Raw genomic sequence first — 16,521 nt, forward strand, 5'->3', positions numbered from 1 at the left:
GTAATTTCATATAAAATTGACTGCAGCAGGTGATACCTTACACACAGAGTAACCAATTTATTGAGACATGAGCTTTCGAGGTGCGTCCTAGAAAATTCCTGCCTTAGTAAATTGGCGACTCAATAAAGTGCCATCTGTTTGTCAATTTTGGTATACCAGACTAGCATGGCCACTCCTTTTAAAGCCCAAAGCTAATTACAGTGGAACCTTGGTTTACGAGCATAATTTGTTCCAGAAGCATGCTCGTAAACCAAAATACTTGTATATCAAAGCGAGTTTCCCCATAGGAAATAATGGAAACTCGCTTTGATACGTTCCCACCCCTTCCTGAGGCCAGTGGCGCTGCTCCGTCCCCCCCCACTTGCAAAGACCCCCATCCGCGCGAACCGGCAACCCCCGCCCGAACAACTTAAACTTATTCCCCCGTCTGGCACCGGCACACAGCCCACAGGACGTGCTGGTGCCGCTAGAAGATCTTCCCTACTTCTGCCGGCCTTGAGCATGCATCTGCGCATGCTCAAGGACTTCTAATTCTCCCTCTCGCCGAGATTCTCGGAGATATCCAAGAATCTCAGCGAGAGGGAGAATTAGAAGCCCTTAAGCATGCGCAGATGCATGCTCAAGGCCGGCAGAAGCAGGAAGATCTTCTAGCGGCACTGGCACGTCCTGTGGGCTGCATGCTGGCGCCAGAAGGGGGGGGTTAAGTTTAAGTTGTTCGGGTGGGGGGTGCTGGTTCGCAAGGCGGGGCCTTTGCGAGAGGGGGGAGCGATGCCGGTTATCGGGGGGAGGGGGAAGGGGATGCCCGCAAATCGAGTCAACACTCGGTTTGCGAGACAAGTTTTGCGAGAATGTTTTGCTCATCTTGCAAAACACTCGCAAACCAGGTTACTCGCAAACCGAGATTTGACTGTATAGTTCTCTTCCTCAGACCCTTTTATTCCATCTTTAAAACTACATGAAAAGAAGCCGTGATAATATAATTTGGAAATCATGTTGCCAGAAATGCTTGAAATTCAGTTTGTTAAAGGAAAGTTTTTTTCAACAGATGCAAAGTAACTAAAGTTTTTTAAAAAAAAATAAAGATGCAAATAACTGATTAAACATTTGGATTGTGCATCTGTGTATGTATTGAGGGGGGAGGGGGGGGGGAAGAGTGGATAGCTCCATAACAGTGCTGCTTGCTGTCATCAAGGAGGTGTAAAGTGAGTACTTGAGTTGGGTAGGGTGTCAGAATTAAGTAGACACTATATTTATAGCCCATTGGTGGGAGAAAGACTCCATCATCTCTCATCACCACCACCTACTGGCCAGAATCAGGGTACAGGCAGATGACTGCCTCCGTCTCCAGGCAAAGGTGGTCAGAGTGACATATGGGATTAAAAATTAATGGGATTGAGATTAGATTCTTGAATTTGTCAGCCCCAATATTGTTGGCCTCAGGGTTATAGTGTATGTACAGGCTTCTCCCATACATAAGATCTGGCAGCAGCACAATATGAACAATCTAAACACTACAGAAAAGCCCTATTTTGGTTGTTTTTTAATAAAAGTTTCTCCCATTCTGTAATCATAACAACATTCTTACAAATAAAAATCATCAATTTTAGTGGCTTATCTTCAATTTGCTAGCTAGCTTGTACGGATAGATTCTCATGCACTGGTTTCATCTTACTTTCTAGCCAATCAAGGTATTTTGAAACACGTGTATAAACCCCGTATTGACCTATTTTAGCACATCCTTTCCCCCAACTGACAATGCCCGTCAGAAACCACGTGTTCTTGTATTTTGTGGCGTGAGGGCCACCACTGTCTCCCTTGCAAGAATCCATTGATCCTTCAAGGTAGCCAGCACAGAACATATTTACCGAAATATTCAGTTTGCTGTGCTGGATGCAATCCTGAGTCTTTAAGCGGGGCATTTCCACCTTCATGAGGACATCTGGTGTGGCGCCACTTTCCAAAAGCCTCCCCCATCCGCTCACCGTGGAATATCTGATGGGCAGCAGTGCTTTCACCGCAAAATGTTTGTCCGGCAAGCACAATGGGACGACATAGTCTGTGAAGTTAACAGGCTGGTCTAGTTGTAAGAGAGCTATGTCATTGTCGTGGTTGGTTGGCTTCCCCACATAGTGTTCATGGGATATCATTTTAGTAACTCTTCTTACTTCTTCGGTGCCTTCTGACACAGATATTCTATGTTCACCTGCAAAGGAACAAACACACCCTGCACTGTAACTGTGCCATATTGTAATCTCTATATTGGTATGTTTTGATATTAGATCCCTAGTATGTATCAAATTAGGATAAAAACGTATCAAAATAACTTGTGCTAACCTTTTAACTGTATATTATGTTTGCTAACCTGTAACCCTTTCTGAGCTCTTTGGGGAGAATGGACTAGAAAACAAATTAACTAAATAAATATATCATGTTTGGATTTGGAGATGAGATTGCCCAAGCTTATGGAGAAGGTGGGCATTCAGATTTTGTGCTGGTGATGTGTGGGCGAGAGGTTGTTACATTACCCTTTTTTAATTGTTTATTTGGGGGGGGGGCAATTTTATAAACTTTTTTCAATGGATAACTCTTTTTTTACCTACACAAATCTGTCTTTACGATGGGATGCTGAAAAGTTCTCAGCCCAACCCAGAAGAGAATGACGTGGATACGGTTCAGTCAATGATCTGAAACAATGTCAAAACATAGAATTTCGTTTCCGCAAATTTACACTTAATGAAATAAGATAACGTTCTTTTTATTTAAAGTGGAAATAACTCCAAAAATTGGAAAGACTATACTATACTGCTGCACAAGCAAACAGGAGAGGAGAGGAGCGTGGGAGCCCTTGCTCCGCCCCTCCCCCGCATCACCAGAGTCTCCGGGAGACTTAAAAAAGAACTCCCCAACAGCGAGCAGCCTTTCTGCTGCACAAGCAAACAGGAGAGGAGAGGAGCGTGGGAGCCCTTGCTCCGCCCCTCCCCCGCATCACCAGAGTCTCCGGGAGACTTAAAAAAGAACTCCCCAACAGCGAGCAGCCTTTCGGCTGCACAAGCAAACAGGAGAGGAGAGGAGCGTGGGAGCCCTTGCTCCGCCCCTCCCCCGCATCACCAGAGTCTCCGGGAGACTTAAAAAAGAACTCCCCAACAGCGAGCAGCCTTTCTGCTGCACAAGCAAACAGGAGAGGAGAGGAGCGTGGGAGCCCTTGCTCCGCCCCTCCCCCGCATCACCAGAGTCTCCGGGAGACTTAAAAAAGAACTCCCCAACAGCGAGCAGCCTTTCTGCTGCACAAGCAAACAGGAGAGGAGAGGAGCGTGGGAGCCCTTGCTTCGCCCCTCCCCCGCATCACCAGAGTCTCCGGGAAACTTAAAAAAGAACTCCCCAACAGCGAGCAGCCTTTCTGCTGCACAAGCAAACAGGAGAGGAGAGGAGCGTGGGAGCCCTTGCTCCGCCCCTCCCCCGCATCACTAGAGTCTCCGGGAGACTTAAAAAAGAACTCCCCAACAGCGAGCAGCCTTTCGGCTGCACAAGCAAACAGGAGAGGAGAGGAGCGTGGGAGCCCTTGCTCCGCCCCTCCCCCGCATCACCAGAGTCTCCGGGAGACTTAAAAAAGAACTCCCCAACAGCGAGCAGCCTTTCTGCTGCACAAGCAAACAGGAGAGGAGAGGAGCGTGGGAGCCCTTGCTCCGCCCCTCCCCCGCATCACCAGAGTCTCCGGGAGACTTAAAAAAGAACTCCCCAACAGCGAGCAGCCTTTCTGCTGCACAAGCAAACAGGAGAGGAGAGGAGCGTGGGAGCCCTTGCTCCGCCCCTCCCCCGCATCACCAGAGTCTCCGGGAGACTTAAAAAAGAACTCCCCAACAGCGAGCAGCCTTTCTGCTGCACAAGCAAACAGGAGAGGAGAGGAGCGTGGGAGCCCTTGCTTCGCCCCTCCCCCGCATCACCAGAGTCTCCGGGAGACTTAAAAAAGAACTCCCCAACAGCGAGCAGCCTTTCTGCTGCACAAGCAAACAGGAGAGGAGAGGAGCGTGGGAGCCCTTGCTCCGCCCCTCCCCCGCATCGACAGATTCTCCGGGAGACTTAAAAAAGAACTCCCCAACAGCGAGCAGCCTTTCTGCTGCACAAGCAAACAGGAGAGGAGAAGAGCGTGTCCCGATCCAACAGGGACTCAAAGGGAGAACCTTTCCTTCTACCTAACACCCCGAACCAACAGGGACTCAAAGGGAGAACCATTCCTTCTACCTAACACCCCGAACCAGACATCAAAAAATGAAGCTCTTCCTGCATACACACACACTAGCCACCCTTTTGATAATCCTCCTCATTTCTAGTTGGAAAGCAGCAGCAAACAACTTACCCACCGCAACCACATCCTCCAGTACAACCAACTTCCAACATCCCAACAGAAGAATAATCACATCAAGAAACTCGAACCACCACGCCAGCACTCAACACTCCATCACTGTTACCTGGAGAAGAAGACCAACACTTCCGAAAACAAAATCTCATCCATCCCCCACAACACTCATATACCCGGAAACAACACACATTCCCCAGACCGACACAACCTCCCTTACATGTGCCTATGTCAACATCAGAGCTCTAGGACCCAAAACAGAAAACATAAAAAACTGGATAAAAACAGAAAAACTTGACTGCCTGTTCCTCACTGAAACCTGGTTAACCTCAGACACAGACCCAAGAATAAAAGAAGTATGCCCGCCAGGATACAAAATAACAGTAACCTGCAGAGAAAAAAAAAGAGGAGGAGGACTAGCAATAATAATCAAGAATTCCCTAACTCTAAACATACTTGAAAAAACATCCACCCCGCAAATGGATCTCCTAGCGTGTCATCTCACAAACCCAACACTAAAAAACTCACTAAACTGCTTGCTCTGCTACATAACACCAGGAAACTGGACCACAGTGAGACATGAATTTGAAAACTTCATCTACCAAAACTCATTAACAGCAGAATATAACCTCATCCTAGGAGACCTAAACCTACACCTAGAAGACACAACCTCCACACCAGCAAATAACTGTCTATCATTCCTCAAAGCCTTATCCTTCCAGATCCTAAACCCACAAACCACCCATGAAAAAGGTCATCAACTGGACATTGCTGCATTCATGACTCACCAAACATCCAATCCAGCAATCCAAACTCCTAACGGAACATGGTCCCCATCCCTATGGTCAGACCACTACACATACAACTTCAACATCAACTGGACCATGACCAAACACACATCCCAATCAAAAAAAACCACATATACCACACGCAAACATATCGACCCAACCATCTTTTGGTCAAAGGTAGACGAAACTATACAAGACTACGACCCAAAAAACTTCATCTCCCACTGGAAAAATGTGTCCACCAACATCCTTGATGATCTGGCCCCCCTACAAACCAAAACCAGAACCAGCAGGAAATCAGACCAATGGTTTGATAACGAATTACTCCAACTCAAAAGACAGTGTAGAAGATTAGAAAGAAAATGGAGAAAAAAGAACCAAGATCAAACAAAAACCGAATGGAAAAAAATCAACAAACAATACAAAAATCAACTAAGGGATAAGAGGAAAAGCTACTATACTAACCTCATAGGCACGGAAACCCAAGACTCCAAAAAAATATTCCAAATCCTGAAAGAATTAACAGACACCAAACCATACACAACCACCACGAATACTCCTCCACCATCACCCACCCTCCTAGCAGAACACTTCAAGAACAAAATTACCAACACCAGAACCACTCTCATCCTTAACCCATCCCATCAAAGCCCAATCACAATCCACCCTCCAGGAAAAGAGGCAACGGCAGCAGACAGAATTTGGACTCAATTCCCCAACATACAATGGTCAGAATTCAACAAATTCTACAAAAAATACAGCCATGCCTCCTGTGACCTCAACCATTGCCCCTCATATCTTCTTACCACCTCTAGTGTAAAATTCCGCACCACAATTCTTCAATGGATTCAATTCACGCTCACAGAAGGCACATTCCCTGCTGACCTCAGCGAAATCGTCATCACCCCAATTCAAAAAGATCCAAAAGCACCACAAAACCACCCATCTAACTTTAGACCTATAGCCTCAATTCCGCTATATGTCAAAATTATAGAAGGCCTAGTAGCCAAACTCCTCACCAATTACATAGATGACCACAACCTACTCCACCCCATGCAATCAGGCTTCAGAACAAACTTCAGCACAGAGACACTACTAGGCTCCCTTATGGATACCGTCAGACAACACCTTAGCACAGGGAAAAAAATGCTTCTCATACAACTGGACTTAACTGCGGCATTCGACTTAGTGGATCACAACATCCTTCTACAGATCTTAGACGCAATAGGCATCTCAGATAAAGTATACTCTTGGTTTGAAGGATTCCTAAAACTCAGAACCTACAGTGTAAAATCAAACAAAGAAAAGTCAGAATCCTGGTCAAACCCCTGCGGCGTACCACAAGGATCTCCACTATCCCCCACCCTCTTCAATCTCTACACTGCTTCTCTAGGAACGCATCTGGACAATATGGGCATAACCACCTATAGTTATGCAGATGACATCACCATCCTCATCCCATACGATCATTCTAAACCTAACATGACAGACAAACTTCACCAAACAATTGAAACAGTCTCAACCTGGATGAAAAATCACAAACTTAAACTCAACCAAGACAAAACCAAATTCATCCTTCTCGAAAATGACAAGATCCAAACCACAACCAACTTAGACATAAACGCAATTAAATATCCCATCCAAACCACCATAAAACTACTTGGCATGACCATAGACAGATGCTGCACTATGCAACCGCAAATAAATAAAACAATTCAGAAATCATTCGCAATCATGAGAAATCTGAGACAAGTCCGAAAATTCTTTGAAAGAACACAATTCCAACTTATAGTACAATCCCTAATACTAGGGATACTGGACTACTGCAACATCCTATTCCTTCCTTGCTCTGCAACTACGATTAGACAACTCCAAACAATCCAAAATACAGCTTTAAGACTCATCTACTCATTAAAAAAAACATGACCACATCACTGAAGCCTTCATCAACTCACATTGGCTTCCAATCCAAGAAAGAATCCAATTCAAATTCTACTGCATATTATTCAAAACCCTACACGGAGACAGTCCATCATACTTGAACAATCGCCTCATCCAAGCACCCACTACAAGACAAAGAAAAACGCACGCCCCATTCATACCCCCCCCAATCAAGGAAGTAAAAAGAACAAAACTACACGACGGCCTCCTAGCCACCCAAGCCGCAAGACTGGACAACCAGATCTCCAACCTCTTGATGACCACCCCAGACTATAGGACGTTCAGAAAAGAAATAAAAACCAAACTTTTCAAGAAATTCCTGAAGCAGCAATAACATCACGACCGTTTAGTAACTCTAAAACTGACATTTGATCTACCCACTACTGCACTAATAATAACAAAAGAACTTCCACTATGACCACCTATTAACTCTTTGACAAACCACCTCACCCTCAACAACCTGCTAAATGTCTATTAGACCTACAACTTACCTCTCTAGCTAATCATTGTAACTCTGTCTTTTTTAAACTAACCTTTTGTAATCCGCCTTGAACCGCAAGGTAATGGCGGAATAGAAATCCCAAATGTAATGTAATGTAATGTAAATTAAATTATACATTTTGGTGGAATTCAGTTTGCCACATATATAAGATGGAAAAGATGATAGCATTACAACAAGGGAATATTCATAATTTTAAAAAAATATGAGGACCATTGACTAGTTACTCTAATGATCAGATATCTTAGCACATGGATAGTTTATGTTTGGGGTTAGGGAGGGAAATGTATATCATATGGCAATAGGAGTATTGATAAAAAGGGGGGGTATTTATTTTCTCTTACAAGAATATTTGATTGTAATTCAAGTGATATGTGGAAATTGTCTTTTATTATGTATATTCACTTGATGTAAGAATTAAAAATGAATAAAGAATTATAAAAAATAAAATAAAAAATAAAGTGGAAATAACGCTCAGAATTCAGGAAGTTGGTGGGATGAGAACTTTTCACTACCCCCCTCGATACAATTTTCCCGGCATTATGCGTGTAGAAAGCAGATCCAGAAAATGTATGCATCGGCTGTTCTGCAAGGGTAGGCATGTCTGGGGAGCAGTTTGGACAGAGCACGGGCAGAACTGTAATGTATGCCTATAAAATATATGGTCATAATTCAAAAGGGTTTAACTGGGGGGGAAAAAAAGGCTTCTGCCCAGTTAAACCCCACTGAGTGAGCTGGGCATTGATGTTGAACTTAAACAATTAGTGCCAATCAATATCTTCGCTAACCAGACATCCCCTACCTGGCTAGATTAGGGGTTGAATTAGGGCAGAGGGGCTACTTAGCCATTTAGAAACAATATTCAGTCTGCTAACTGGCTAAGTAACTGCATAAAGTTAGGACTAGAGAATGACATGGGGATAAATTTGTCCCCCTCCTTGCAGGAGCTCAATGTCCCTATAAGTTTTGTCGCAATCTCTGTCCCCGCCCCTTTCCTGTAAGCTGTGCCTTAACCACACACGCCTTGAACACTTATGATTTTAAAGTGTTTGAGGATTGTGCAGATGAGGACGGAGCTTACAGGAATGAGTCAGGGCAGGAAAAGAACTCGCAGGGACGGGAAAATGAGTTCCCGCCGGAGTGGGGAAAAATTTGTCCCCATGTCATTCTCTAGTTAGGACATTATAACAGCTGTCTTCAATTTATGAGGTGAGTTAACAGGGCACTGGTATGAGTGGAGTGGAGGAGTGGCTTAGTAGTTAGAGCTGCTTCCTCAGCACGCTGGGGTTGCAGGTTCCATCCCAGTGCCACTCCATGTGACCCTGGGTAAGACACTTAACCCTCCACTGCCCCAGATACCATAGCTAGATTTTGAGCCCGCTGTCCACTTTTAATACCTGTTAAATTTATCTGGTTTTAAACCACATAGACACCACATAGTGAATATGTTGCGGTATATCAAGAATTGTAATAATAATAGTAGTAATGATATTAGCTGATGCTTGATTAATGTCCAGGTCAGCTGACATACCCAGATATACAATGCCAGGAGTTGTACATGCCCTGACATTGAATATGCAAACTTAGGCCAGCCCGAGGCTAGAAGTAGCGTACAAGCTGCTTACTGCTGAAAATTTACTTCTATATGTATATGCATGCACCTATGCATGTATATATTAATATACCCATGATTCTTGCAGACTGTGTGAGGCTATTTTATCAAGAGACATGCTCTCTCAGTCAATACAGGTCATCTAAATTTAGGAGTTAATATGCATGCTGAAGTTATAGAATATTAGCATTTATGCATGTGACTTGTACAGTTGTGCACATAAGTGTTGATTGGGCATTAAGGAGTATTCTATAACCATAGAAGGCCATTTTCAAAAAGAACATCTAAGTCTGACTTGGACATTTCCCGCTAAACATCCAAAGTCGGAAACACACAAACATCCATTTTCCAAAGCCAAACCTCTAGATTTCCCAAAAATATATATTTTAAATTGCCTATTTGGTCGTCTGGGCCGACAGGACGTCCAGCCCTTAGGACACCTAAGGTTATAGCCCATTTTTGACCAAAGAAATGTCCAAGTTGAAAACTTCCAAATCCAGACCATTTGGTTGTGGGAGTGGTCATCATTGTGATGGACTGGCCACAAAGACATGCTAACAGAATAGTGGAATACCTTAGAGAGCACTGCTGTGAACTTCACATAAAGGCTGCCAGAAGTACATCTCACCGTAGACCTCTTATCATTTTTGGTAAGCCCTCCAAAACTCCCTCAAAGCCTACTAGACTCACCTGCCTATGACCCCAATAGACCTCATGGCTGCAGGTCCCTATGGCAGTAGAGTAGGGTTTTGGTGGGTTTGATGGGCTCACACTTTACACCATAAGTGTAGTGGTTAGAGTGGTTTATGGGCCTGGGTCCTTCTCACTATGATTCACTAGCCCATCCACCAGGTTACTTAAGACACCTGTGTATTGCTCTACTAGGTTTTCCTATACCAAGTGCTGCTATTTTAGAGACAAGTATGTATGGTTCATTCAAATTTTGGGGGTTGGGGGAGGGGGTTAGTGAGGAATGGGAGAGTGTGTGTGTGAGAGGGGGGGGTCATACCTTAATGTATCCAGTGGTCATCTGGTCAGTTTGGGTACCTTTGAGGCACTTAGACGCTTCTAAAATAGGTCTAAGTCCGAACGTCTAAGTTCCATCCAGCACGTTTGGGTAAAGGATTGATTGTTGCTGCAAGATGTCTAAGTTAAGCCCACCCAAAACACACCTCCCAATATGCCCCCTGGATCTCTGGACGCACAGCAGAAGAAACGTCTTGCTAGACGGCCAACATCCAAGTGCCGACTTAGGCGGGTTTTTTTGATGTTTTAATTTTGGGATTATGAGCCCCTTACTGTACAACTCAGGGCTAGATTCTATATATGGCACTGGAAAATTGGCGTAGAAAAAAAATGCACATAGTGCTATTCACTAAACCTTACTAGAGTTAGGTGTGGTTTATAGAATACAACTATAATTTAGGTGCAACCATTTATGCCAACTAAAACTTGGTTTAAATTTCTGCATCTAATTTTTGCGCAGATCAGGCATATTCTATGGCAGTGCACATATGTTATAAGAATTAAGAATGCCCATGGGCTGCCCATGTCTTTCCCATGGTCACACCCTCTTTTCAGATCCGCACATTAGAATTTACACGCACCACTTTATAGAATATGCTTAGAAATTTGTGCGTAAATTGTGATTAGTGCCAATTAAGGTTGATAATTGGTTTTTAGTTTCCAATTATCAATGCCAATTGACTCATTAAAAAAAACAGCTACCTCCTCTCAGAAACTGCCTGCAAACGATCCTACAGCCACTTCATCCCACATCTCTGGAATCAACTCCCCCCCCCCAACTCAGGCAACAGAACTCTTTATTGACATTCCGTAAAATGGTAAAGACCCTCCTCTTCAACTAAAGGTCTCCCTCAGTCTACACCCCCCCTTAAACCCCACCTCTCTCTTCTCTCCCCTGTTTAACTTCTCCCTAAATTTCAGTATAGTCCTCTCTTAGTCTGTACTCTGAAAAATTGTTTGTACTCTGATAAATACTGCACAGTCTTGTATGTCCAAGCATCTAAACCTATTGTACATCTTATTTGTCTAATTACTTCCATTGTGTATGTTTACTTGTAGACCGTTCTGAGCTACTGGGAGGACGGGATATAAATCTAAATAAATAAATGATGGAGAAGAAACTTGAATTAACTCCATTAAAATAAGGTTTAAATTGGAGCAAAACTGCTGTCAAGAAATGCTGCTGTTAAAACATCAGTATGTCTCCCAGTAGCATGTCTCCCTTATCCATATTGTATAAAACATGGTTTCACACTAAAGCCATATACAGTTGATGATGAGGTGAGCAAAGTACCTACCTAATGTTACCGTTAGTTGATTGGTCGGCACATGGGCTAAACAGTGAGCTGCAGTGACTACCCAGATAGGAGAAAGCAGCACGCCACCACAGATAAAACTATCATTATTCTTAAGCAAAGCCTGCAAACAAATAATGACATGTTAAATCAATCTTCTACTTTATTCTAGAACAGGAGCGTCCAACCTTTTGGCTTCCCTGGGCCGCATTGGCCTCCCAAAATTTCTGGGGGCCGCACAAACGCGTAAATACTGCAGCAAGACAGAGAAGGGAGCCGGAAAGATGGTAAACACCCGGGGGCAGCATAGGAAAACACTGCATCGCCCTCGACCGGGGCCACATAAAATACTTCATGGGACCACATGCGGCCCTCGGGCTGCAGGTTGGACACCCCTGTTCTAGAAAGTAACAAGCATTAGAAAAATCAGCTTGGACAGTGTTTCCTCATAGTAGTGAAAACATCCATTGCCCCAGGTACAAAATTTAGATTGTGAACCCATGAGAGACAGAGAAAATACATGCAAATAATATATGTAAACCACTTTGGTTGTAACATAGAAAGGATGTGATCAAATCCATGACCCTTTAACTCAGGGACACCTTTTATTGTTATTGTTCAAATACAACAACAGAGGCTCAATGGTTCAGAAATGTAGATTTTCAAAGAGCAGGAGGATGAAGGAGATGGGTAAATATGAAAAATGATCTGATAAAAATGAATCATGGACATCAAGAATGGAATTTCACTAAGGGGTTCATTAAAAAGGAAAAACATTCAAAAAGTGGCATTAAGGGGCAGATGGACATTTTTTTTCTCACCAAACCTTCCAAATTGCTATTTTCAAAATCTAAATCTCAAGGGGGCGTGTTGAAGGCGTGGTTTAGTTGGGACTAGGGTGGGCTAATGATCTGGACATTTTTCTGCAACAATGGAACAATGTTCAGGGCACAATTTGGACATTTGAGGCTAGACCTGTTTTAATAACGAATAAATGCCAAAAAGTTGCCTAAAGCTCACCTGATGACCACTGGAGAGATGAAGGCATGAATCCACCTTACTCCCCCAGTGGTCACAGACCCCCCTCCCACCCACCACAGATGTAAATGAAACAGTTCATACCTGACTGTATGTTAGCTTCAGATGTTATGGCCGGTCCTAGGAGAGCAGCAAGCAGCTTCCTGGAGTAGCCTAATGGGCAGTATAATCAACCATAGAGATGGGGACTCAGGCCCATAATCCCACTCTAACTAGGGTTGCCAGAATTTCGGGAACAAAAATCCGGATCCATGGCCATCCAGTTCCGTCCGAGTCATGCCCCATTCCGCCCCCCTCAATCTGTCTGCTTGGGAGGGCATCCGCGTCTGCGCTGGTGTGACGCGATGACGATAAAAGCATGCATGCATATGCGTGATGTCACCGCGTTGCATCTGCGCATGTGCAGATGCCGTCCCCACGTTGCTGCTAGCTGAAAGCTTTTCAAAACCCGGACAAAGTGCCGGGTTTTGAAAAGCCGTCCGGACGCCCGGACATGTTCTCGAAAAGGAGGTCATGTCCGGGGAAATCCGGACGTCTGGTAACCCTAACTCTAACTACTACTCTTCTGATGGAATATGTGAGTCTTCCAAACCCCACCCTAATCCCACTGTACCTACATATAGGTTACACCTGTGGGCATAAGGAGGTGTGGTGTACAATTGGGTCCAGTAGGCTTTGAAGGGTTCATAATACACTATAAGGGGGTTATGGTTAGATGTGTATCTGGGACCTTTAATGTGAAGTTCACTGCAGTGCCCTCTAGGGTGCGCCATTGCTCTACTGGGATGTCTGCATGGCTAAAAATGCTGGCCCCCTCCTACATCCCAACGGCTTCTTTAGTGCAATTTTCTTTTTTTCAAAAATGGTTCAAACACATCTGAGAAATGGCTATTTTTGAAACAAAAGGATGGCGGTTTCTTGTCTTGAAAATGGTCATGTTCGCTACTGGGCTTTTGTGGGAGTCCATTTGGTGTACTAGGAGATGCCTTTGAGTTTCATTCATCAGGGTAGAGGTGCCGGTCGTTAAGGAGCTGGATTTATACTCATCATATCGAAAATGCTCCATCTACATCACTTAACAGGACTCTGAGAAAATGCTAGGTGGGGAAGCAAGGCATCTCACATTTCCTCTAAGACCCTCATCAATGATGCCAATTAAGAGCGGCTTCAAAACGGCCCAGTTTGGGACCCAATTTTCTGTACATTTGAGCACACAGTTGGCATGTAAATGTAAGCAGCTTGTTACTGAACTGCCCTTCAATGAATAACTTATCTGTTCAGAAGCTGAACATTTCATTTCTTGACTCTGTTGATACCTTATTTAATTTCTTCAGTATGATTTGATTTAACATATTTTGTTTGTAATAGTTCCAAACAGCACCAAGCCAAAAAAGTTGAACGATAGAACAAATGCGTTGTCTTGCATGGGGACTATGTGGAAAAGTGATATGTTCAGTTGTTCACAGTTACTTCTATTAAAGCCATTAAATATATGTTGCCTTTACCTTTTGATTTACCCTCATGTATAATTTCACATACACGGTGAGTACACTTTACTATGACCACATTAGAAAAATAAAAATCAGTCAACAAGCTACAAAACTGTTTTAAGACTCACCTGCCAAGGGCATTCACCTTTAGGACATTCACTACCACCTACAATTCGTCCATCAAACATCTTCTCTCTTTTCTGTAGAACAGGTATTTTCCCACAAGGATAATCAACTGTAGAAGTATAAAATAATCACTACATCAAGCTATAGTAAATACATTTTAGAAGACACAATAGTATAATCCTCAAACAAAGCACACCTTGGGACAAAGATGGCACCAGCAAGATTAGATGTATTTGCTGAAGCTCTAGGCCAGGGGTTTCAAACTCAGTCACATTAAGAGGCCAAAATCGAAAACACAGGCTAAGTCGCGGGCCAGACCCCGCCCCCATAATAGTACTAATTGTACATTTTTTTCCTTCATCTTTCATATACAGTATACACACACAATATAATCTTATTGACAACACATAATGGTTAACCACAAAATTAAGCTACACAAAACACACTGTAAGCTTCTCAACATTCATTCCTACCAGAACACAGACAACCCCTATGCAAATACAGGGCCAAAAACTAAAAGTGCTAATATATACAAACGAAACACTAAGATTCAAGACTCTGTATGCAGTACAACCCCAGAGAAATAGAAACAAATGCATTTCTTCCTAAGCAGTGCAAAATATAGATAGCAGATATAAATTCTCAAAATTGACATGATTCAATCACTAAATTGAAAATAAAATCATTCCCCCTACCTTTGTTGTTTCCCTCCCTCCACGTTAGCGTACGGGCGTGGCAGTTTTATGATCTGCGAAACTTGGATTTAAGAACAGCCCGTCAGCGATAGCGGCATGAAAAAGATATCTCCTTTCGTTAAGATTTTTGAGCCACACGCCATAAATGCTATGTGAGAAGTGTAAAGCTTTTTAAAAATGTAAGTAAGGATTTTTGGTATTAACACATTGATTTAATGAGTGGCCTTTCACACACTCGTATAGAAGTTACACCGTTTGTTTGGCAGTTGCGACAAAAAATGAGATAAGCGCATACACGCTGAGAAGACTGAAGTAACTTTATATAAGAACTGGGTAAGCAGCAGGATAAACATGTTTATTTTTAACCTGGGGAGGAGCAGTATGGAGAAATGCTAGCTATTAAATATTTGGAAGTAGTTTGAGTAGTGAAGGTGAGGTAGCTGGCTTTATAAAGTGGCTTTTTGTACTATCTTTTGTCCAATCGCATCTTTGCTGCAAAATGTTCATGTATGTTCCGAATGGGACAAGACTTTTTTTCGAATTCTGGTACAATCCCTTATACTGAGTCAACTCAATTATTGTAACATCGCCTACTTAGCACTCTTCCAGAAGAATATGCGGCGACTGCAACTAGTTCAAAATGCAGCGGTTAGACTACTTTGTGGACTGAAGAAGTTTGATCACGTAACACCTTCCTATCGACTTCTACACTGGCTGCCGATGGAGGCACGTGTGAAATTCAAGTTTGGTTGTTTTTGCTTCAAGGTACTTTATGGTTCAGCCCCTAAATACATAACAGACCTTTTCTCTTTCACAACCAACAGACACAAGCGAAGCTCACACCCAAACTTTGTTTCTCCACCGGGTAGAGGTTGTAAATTTAAAAGTCATCACCAACATCTTTTCGCACATCAAGCAGCAAAATAGGGCAAAGACCTTGAATAATTGCTCGTGCTTACTACCTATGGGGAATTCAGGAAATGCCTAAAAACACATCTGTTCCTGAAATACTTAGGAAACCAACCTGTACAATCTTAGCCCTCAAGAAACGATCACTAGAATTGTCAATCACTAAGTCTGTACTTTGTCTATTCCATTCAATCTGTAACATTTCCAATCATTGTAAACCGCATAGAACTTCACGGTCCTGCAGTATATAAATTGTTATTATTATTATTATTATTATATATATATATATTTTTTTTTACAATTAGTAGAGCGTGAATGTGGAGTTAGTTTTTGTATGAGAGGTTCTTTTAGATGTATAGAGTGATTGCAGATGTAAGTGTGAGAAAGGTTATTTTAAAGAACTGAGTGAATACGAGGGAGGGGAGGTTTAGAGGTTACAATTGTAGATATATCTTCAAGGGCTGAGAGATTACAACAGTATAATCTTGAGGATAGGAGTTCAACGCACAGCGATGGAGTGCGAACTATGTTGTATTTATTTGCAGAGAGGCAGCTTATATTTAACATCCCCCAAGGAAGACCCATTTGGGGTTGAAACGCCCACAAAAAGAAAGGGTGTTGGGAGTTATGAAACATCAACATTGATGGTGGCAGGAACCACCAAGTTTCAAGATAAGTGTTGCCTTTCAATTAGAATTAGAAGATTCTTTGTTACACGACTCACAAGGATTTTTTAAGAAAGATATTT

The 16,521-nt window shown here is 43.0% G+C and overlaps 1 protein-coding gene across 1 annotated transcript in view; it reads right to left on the bottom strand.

Moving 5' to 3' along the window:
* Window positions 1–703: 703 nt before the first annotated feature.
* F7 (coagulation factor VII) overlaps window positions 704–16,521 on the bottom strand; it is a 53,336-nt gene continuing 37,518 nt past the window's right edge. The window contains exons 6-8 of the mRNA XM_033949465.1: window positions 14,172–14,278; window positions 11,519–11,639; window positions 704–2,203 (exon numbers count right to left, since the gene is read on the bottom strand). Coding sequence (XP_033805356.1) covers window positions 1,626–2,203; window positions 11,519–11,639; window positions 14,172–14,278 — 806 coding nt within the window. The 3' untranslated portion in view covers window positions 704–1,625. The remainder of the gene's footprint in view (window positions 2,204–11,518; window positions 11,640–14,171; window positions 14,279–16,521) is intronic.

The sequence above is a fragment of the Geotrypetes seraphini genome, chromosome 6 (assembly GCF_902459505.1).
Source record: "Geotrypetes seraphini chromosome 6, aGeoSer1.1, whole genome shotgun sequence".
Lineage (NCBI taxonomy): Eukaryota > Metazoa > Chordata > Amphibia > Gymnophiona > Dermophiidae > Geotrypetes > Geotrypetes seraphini.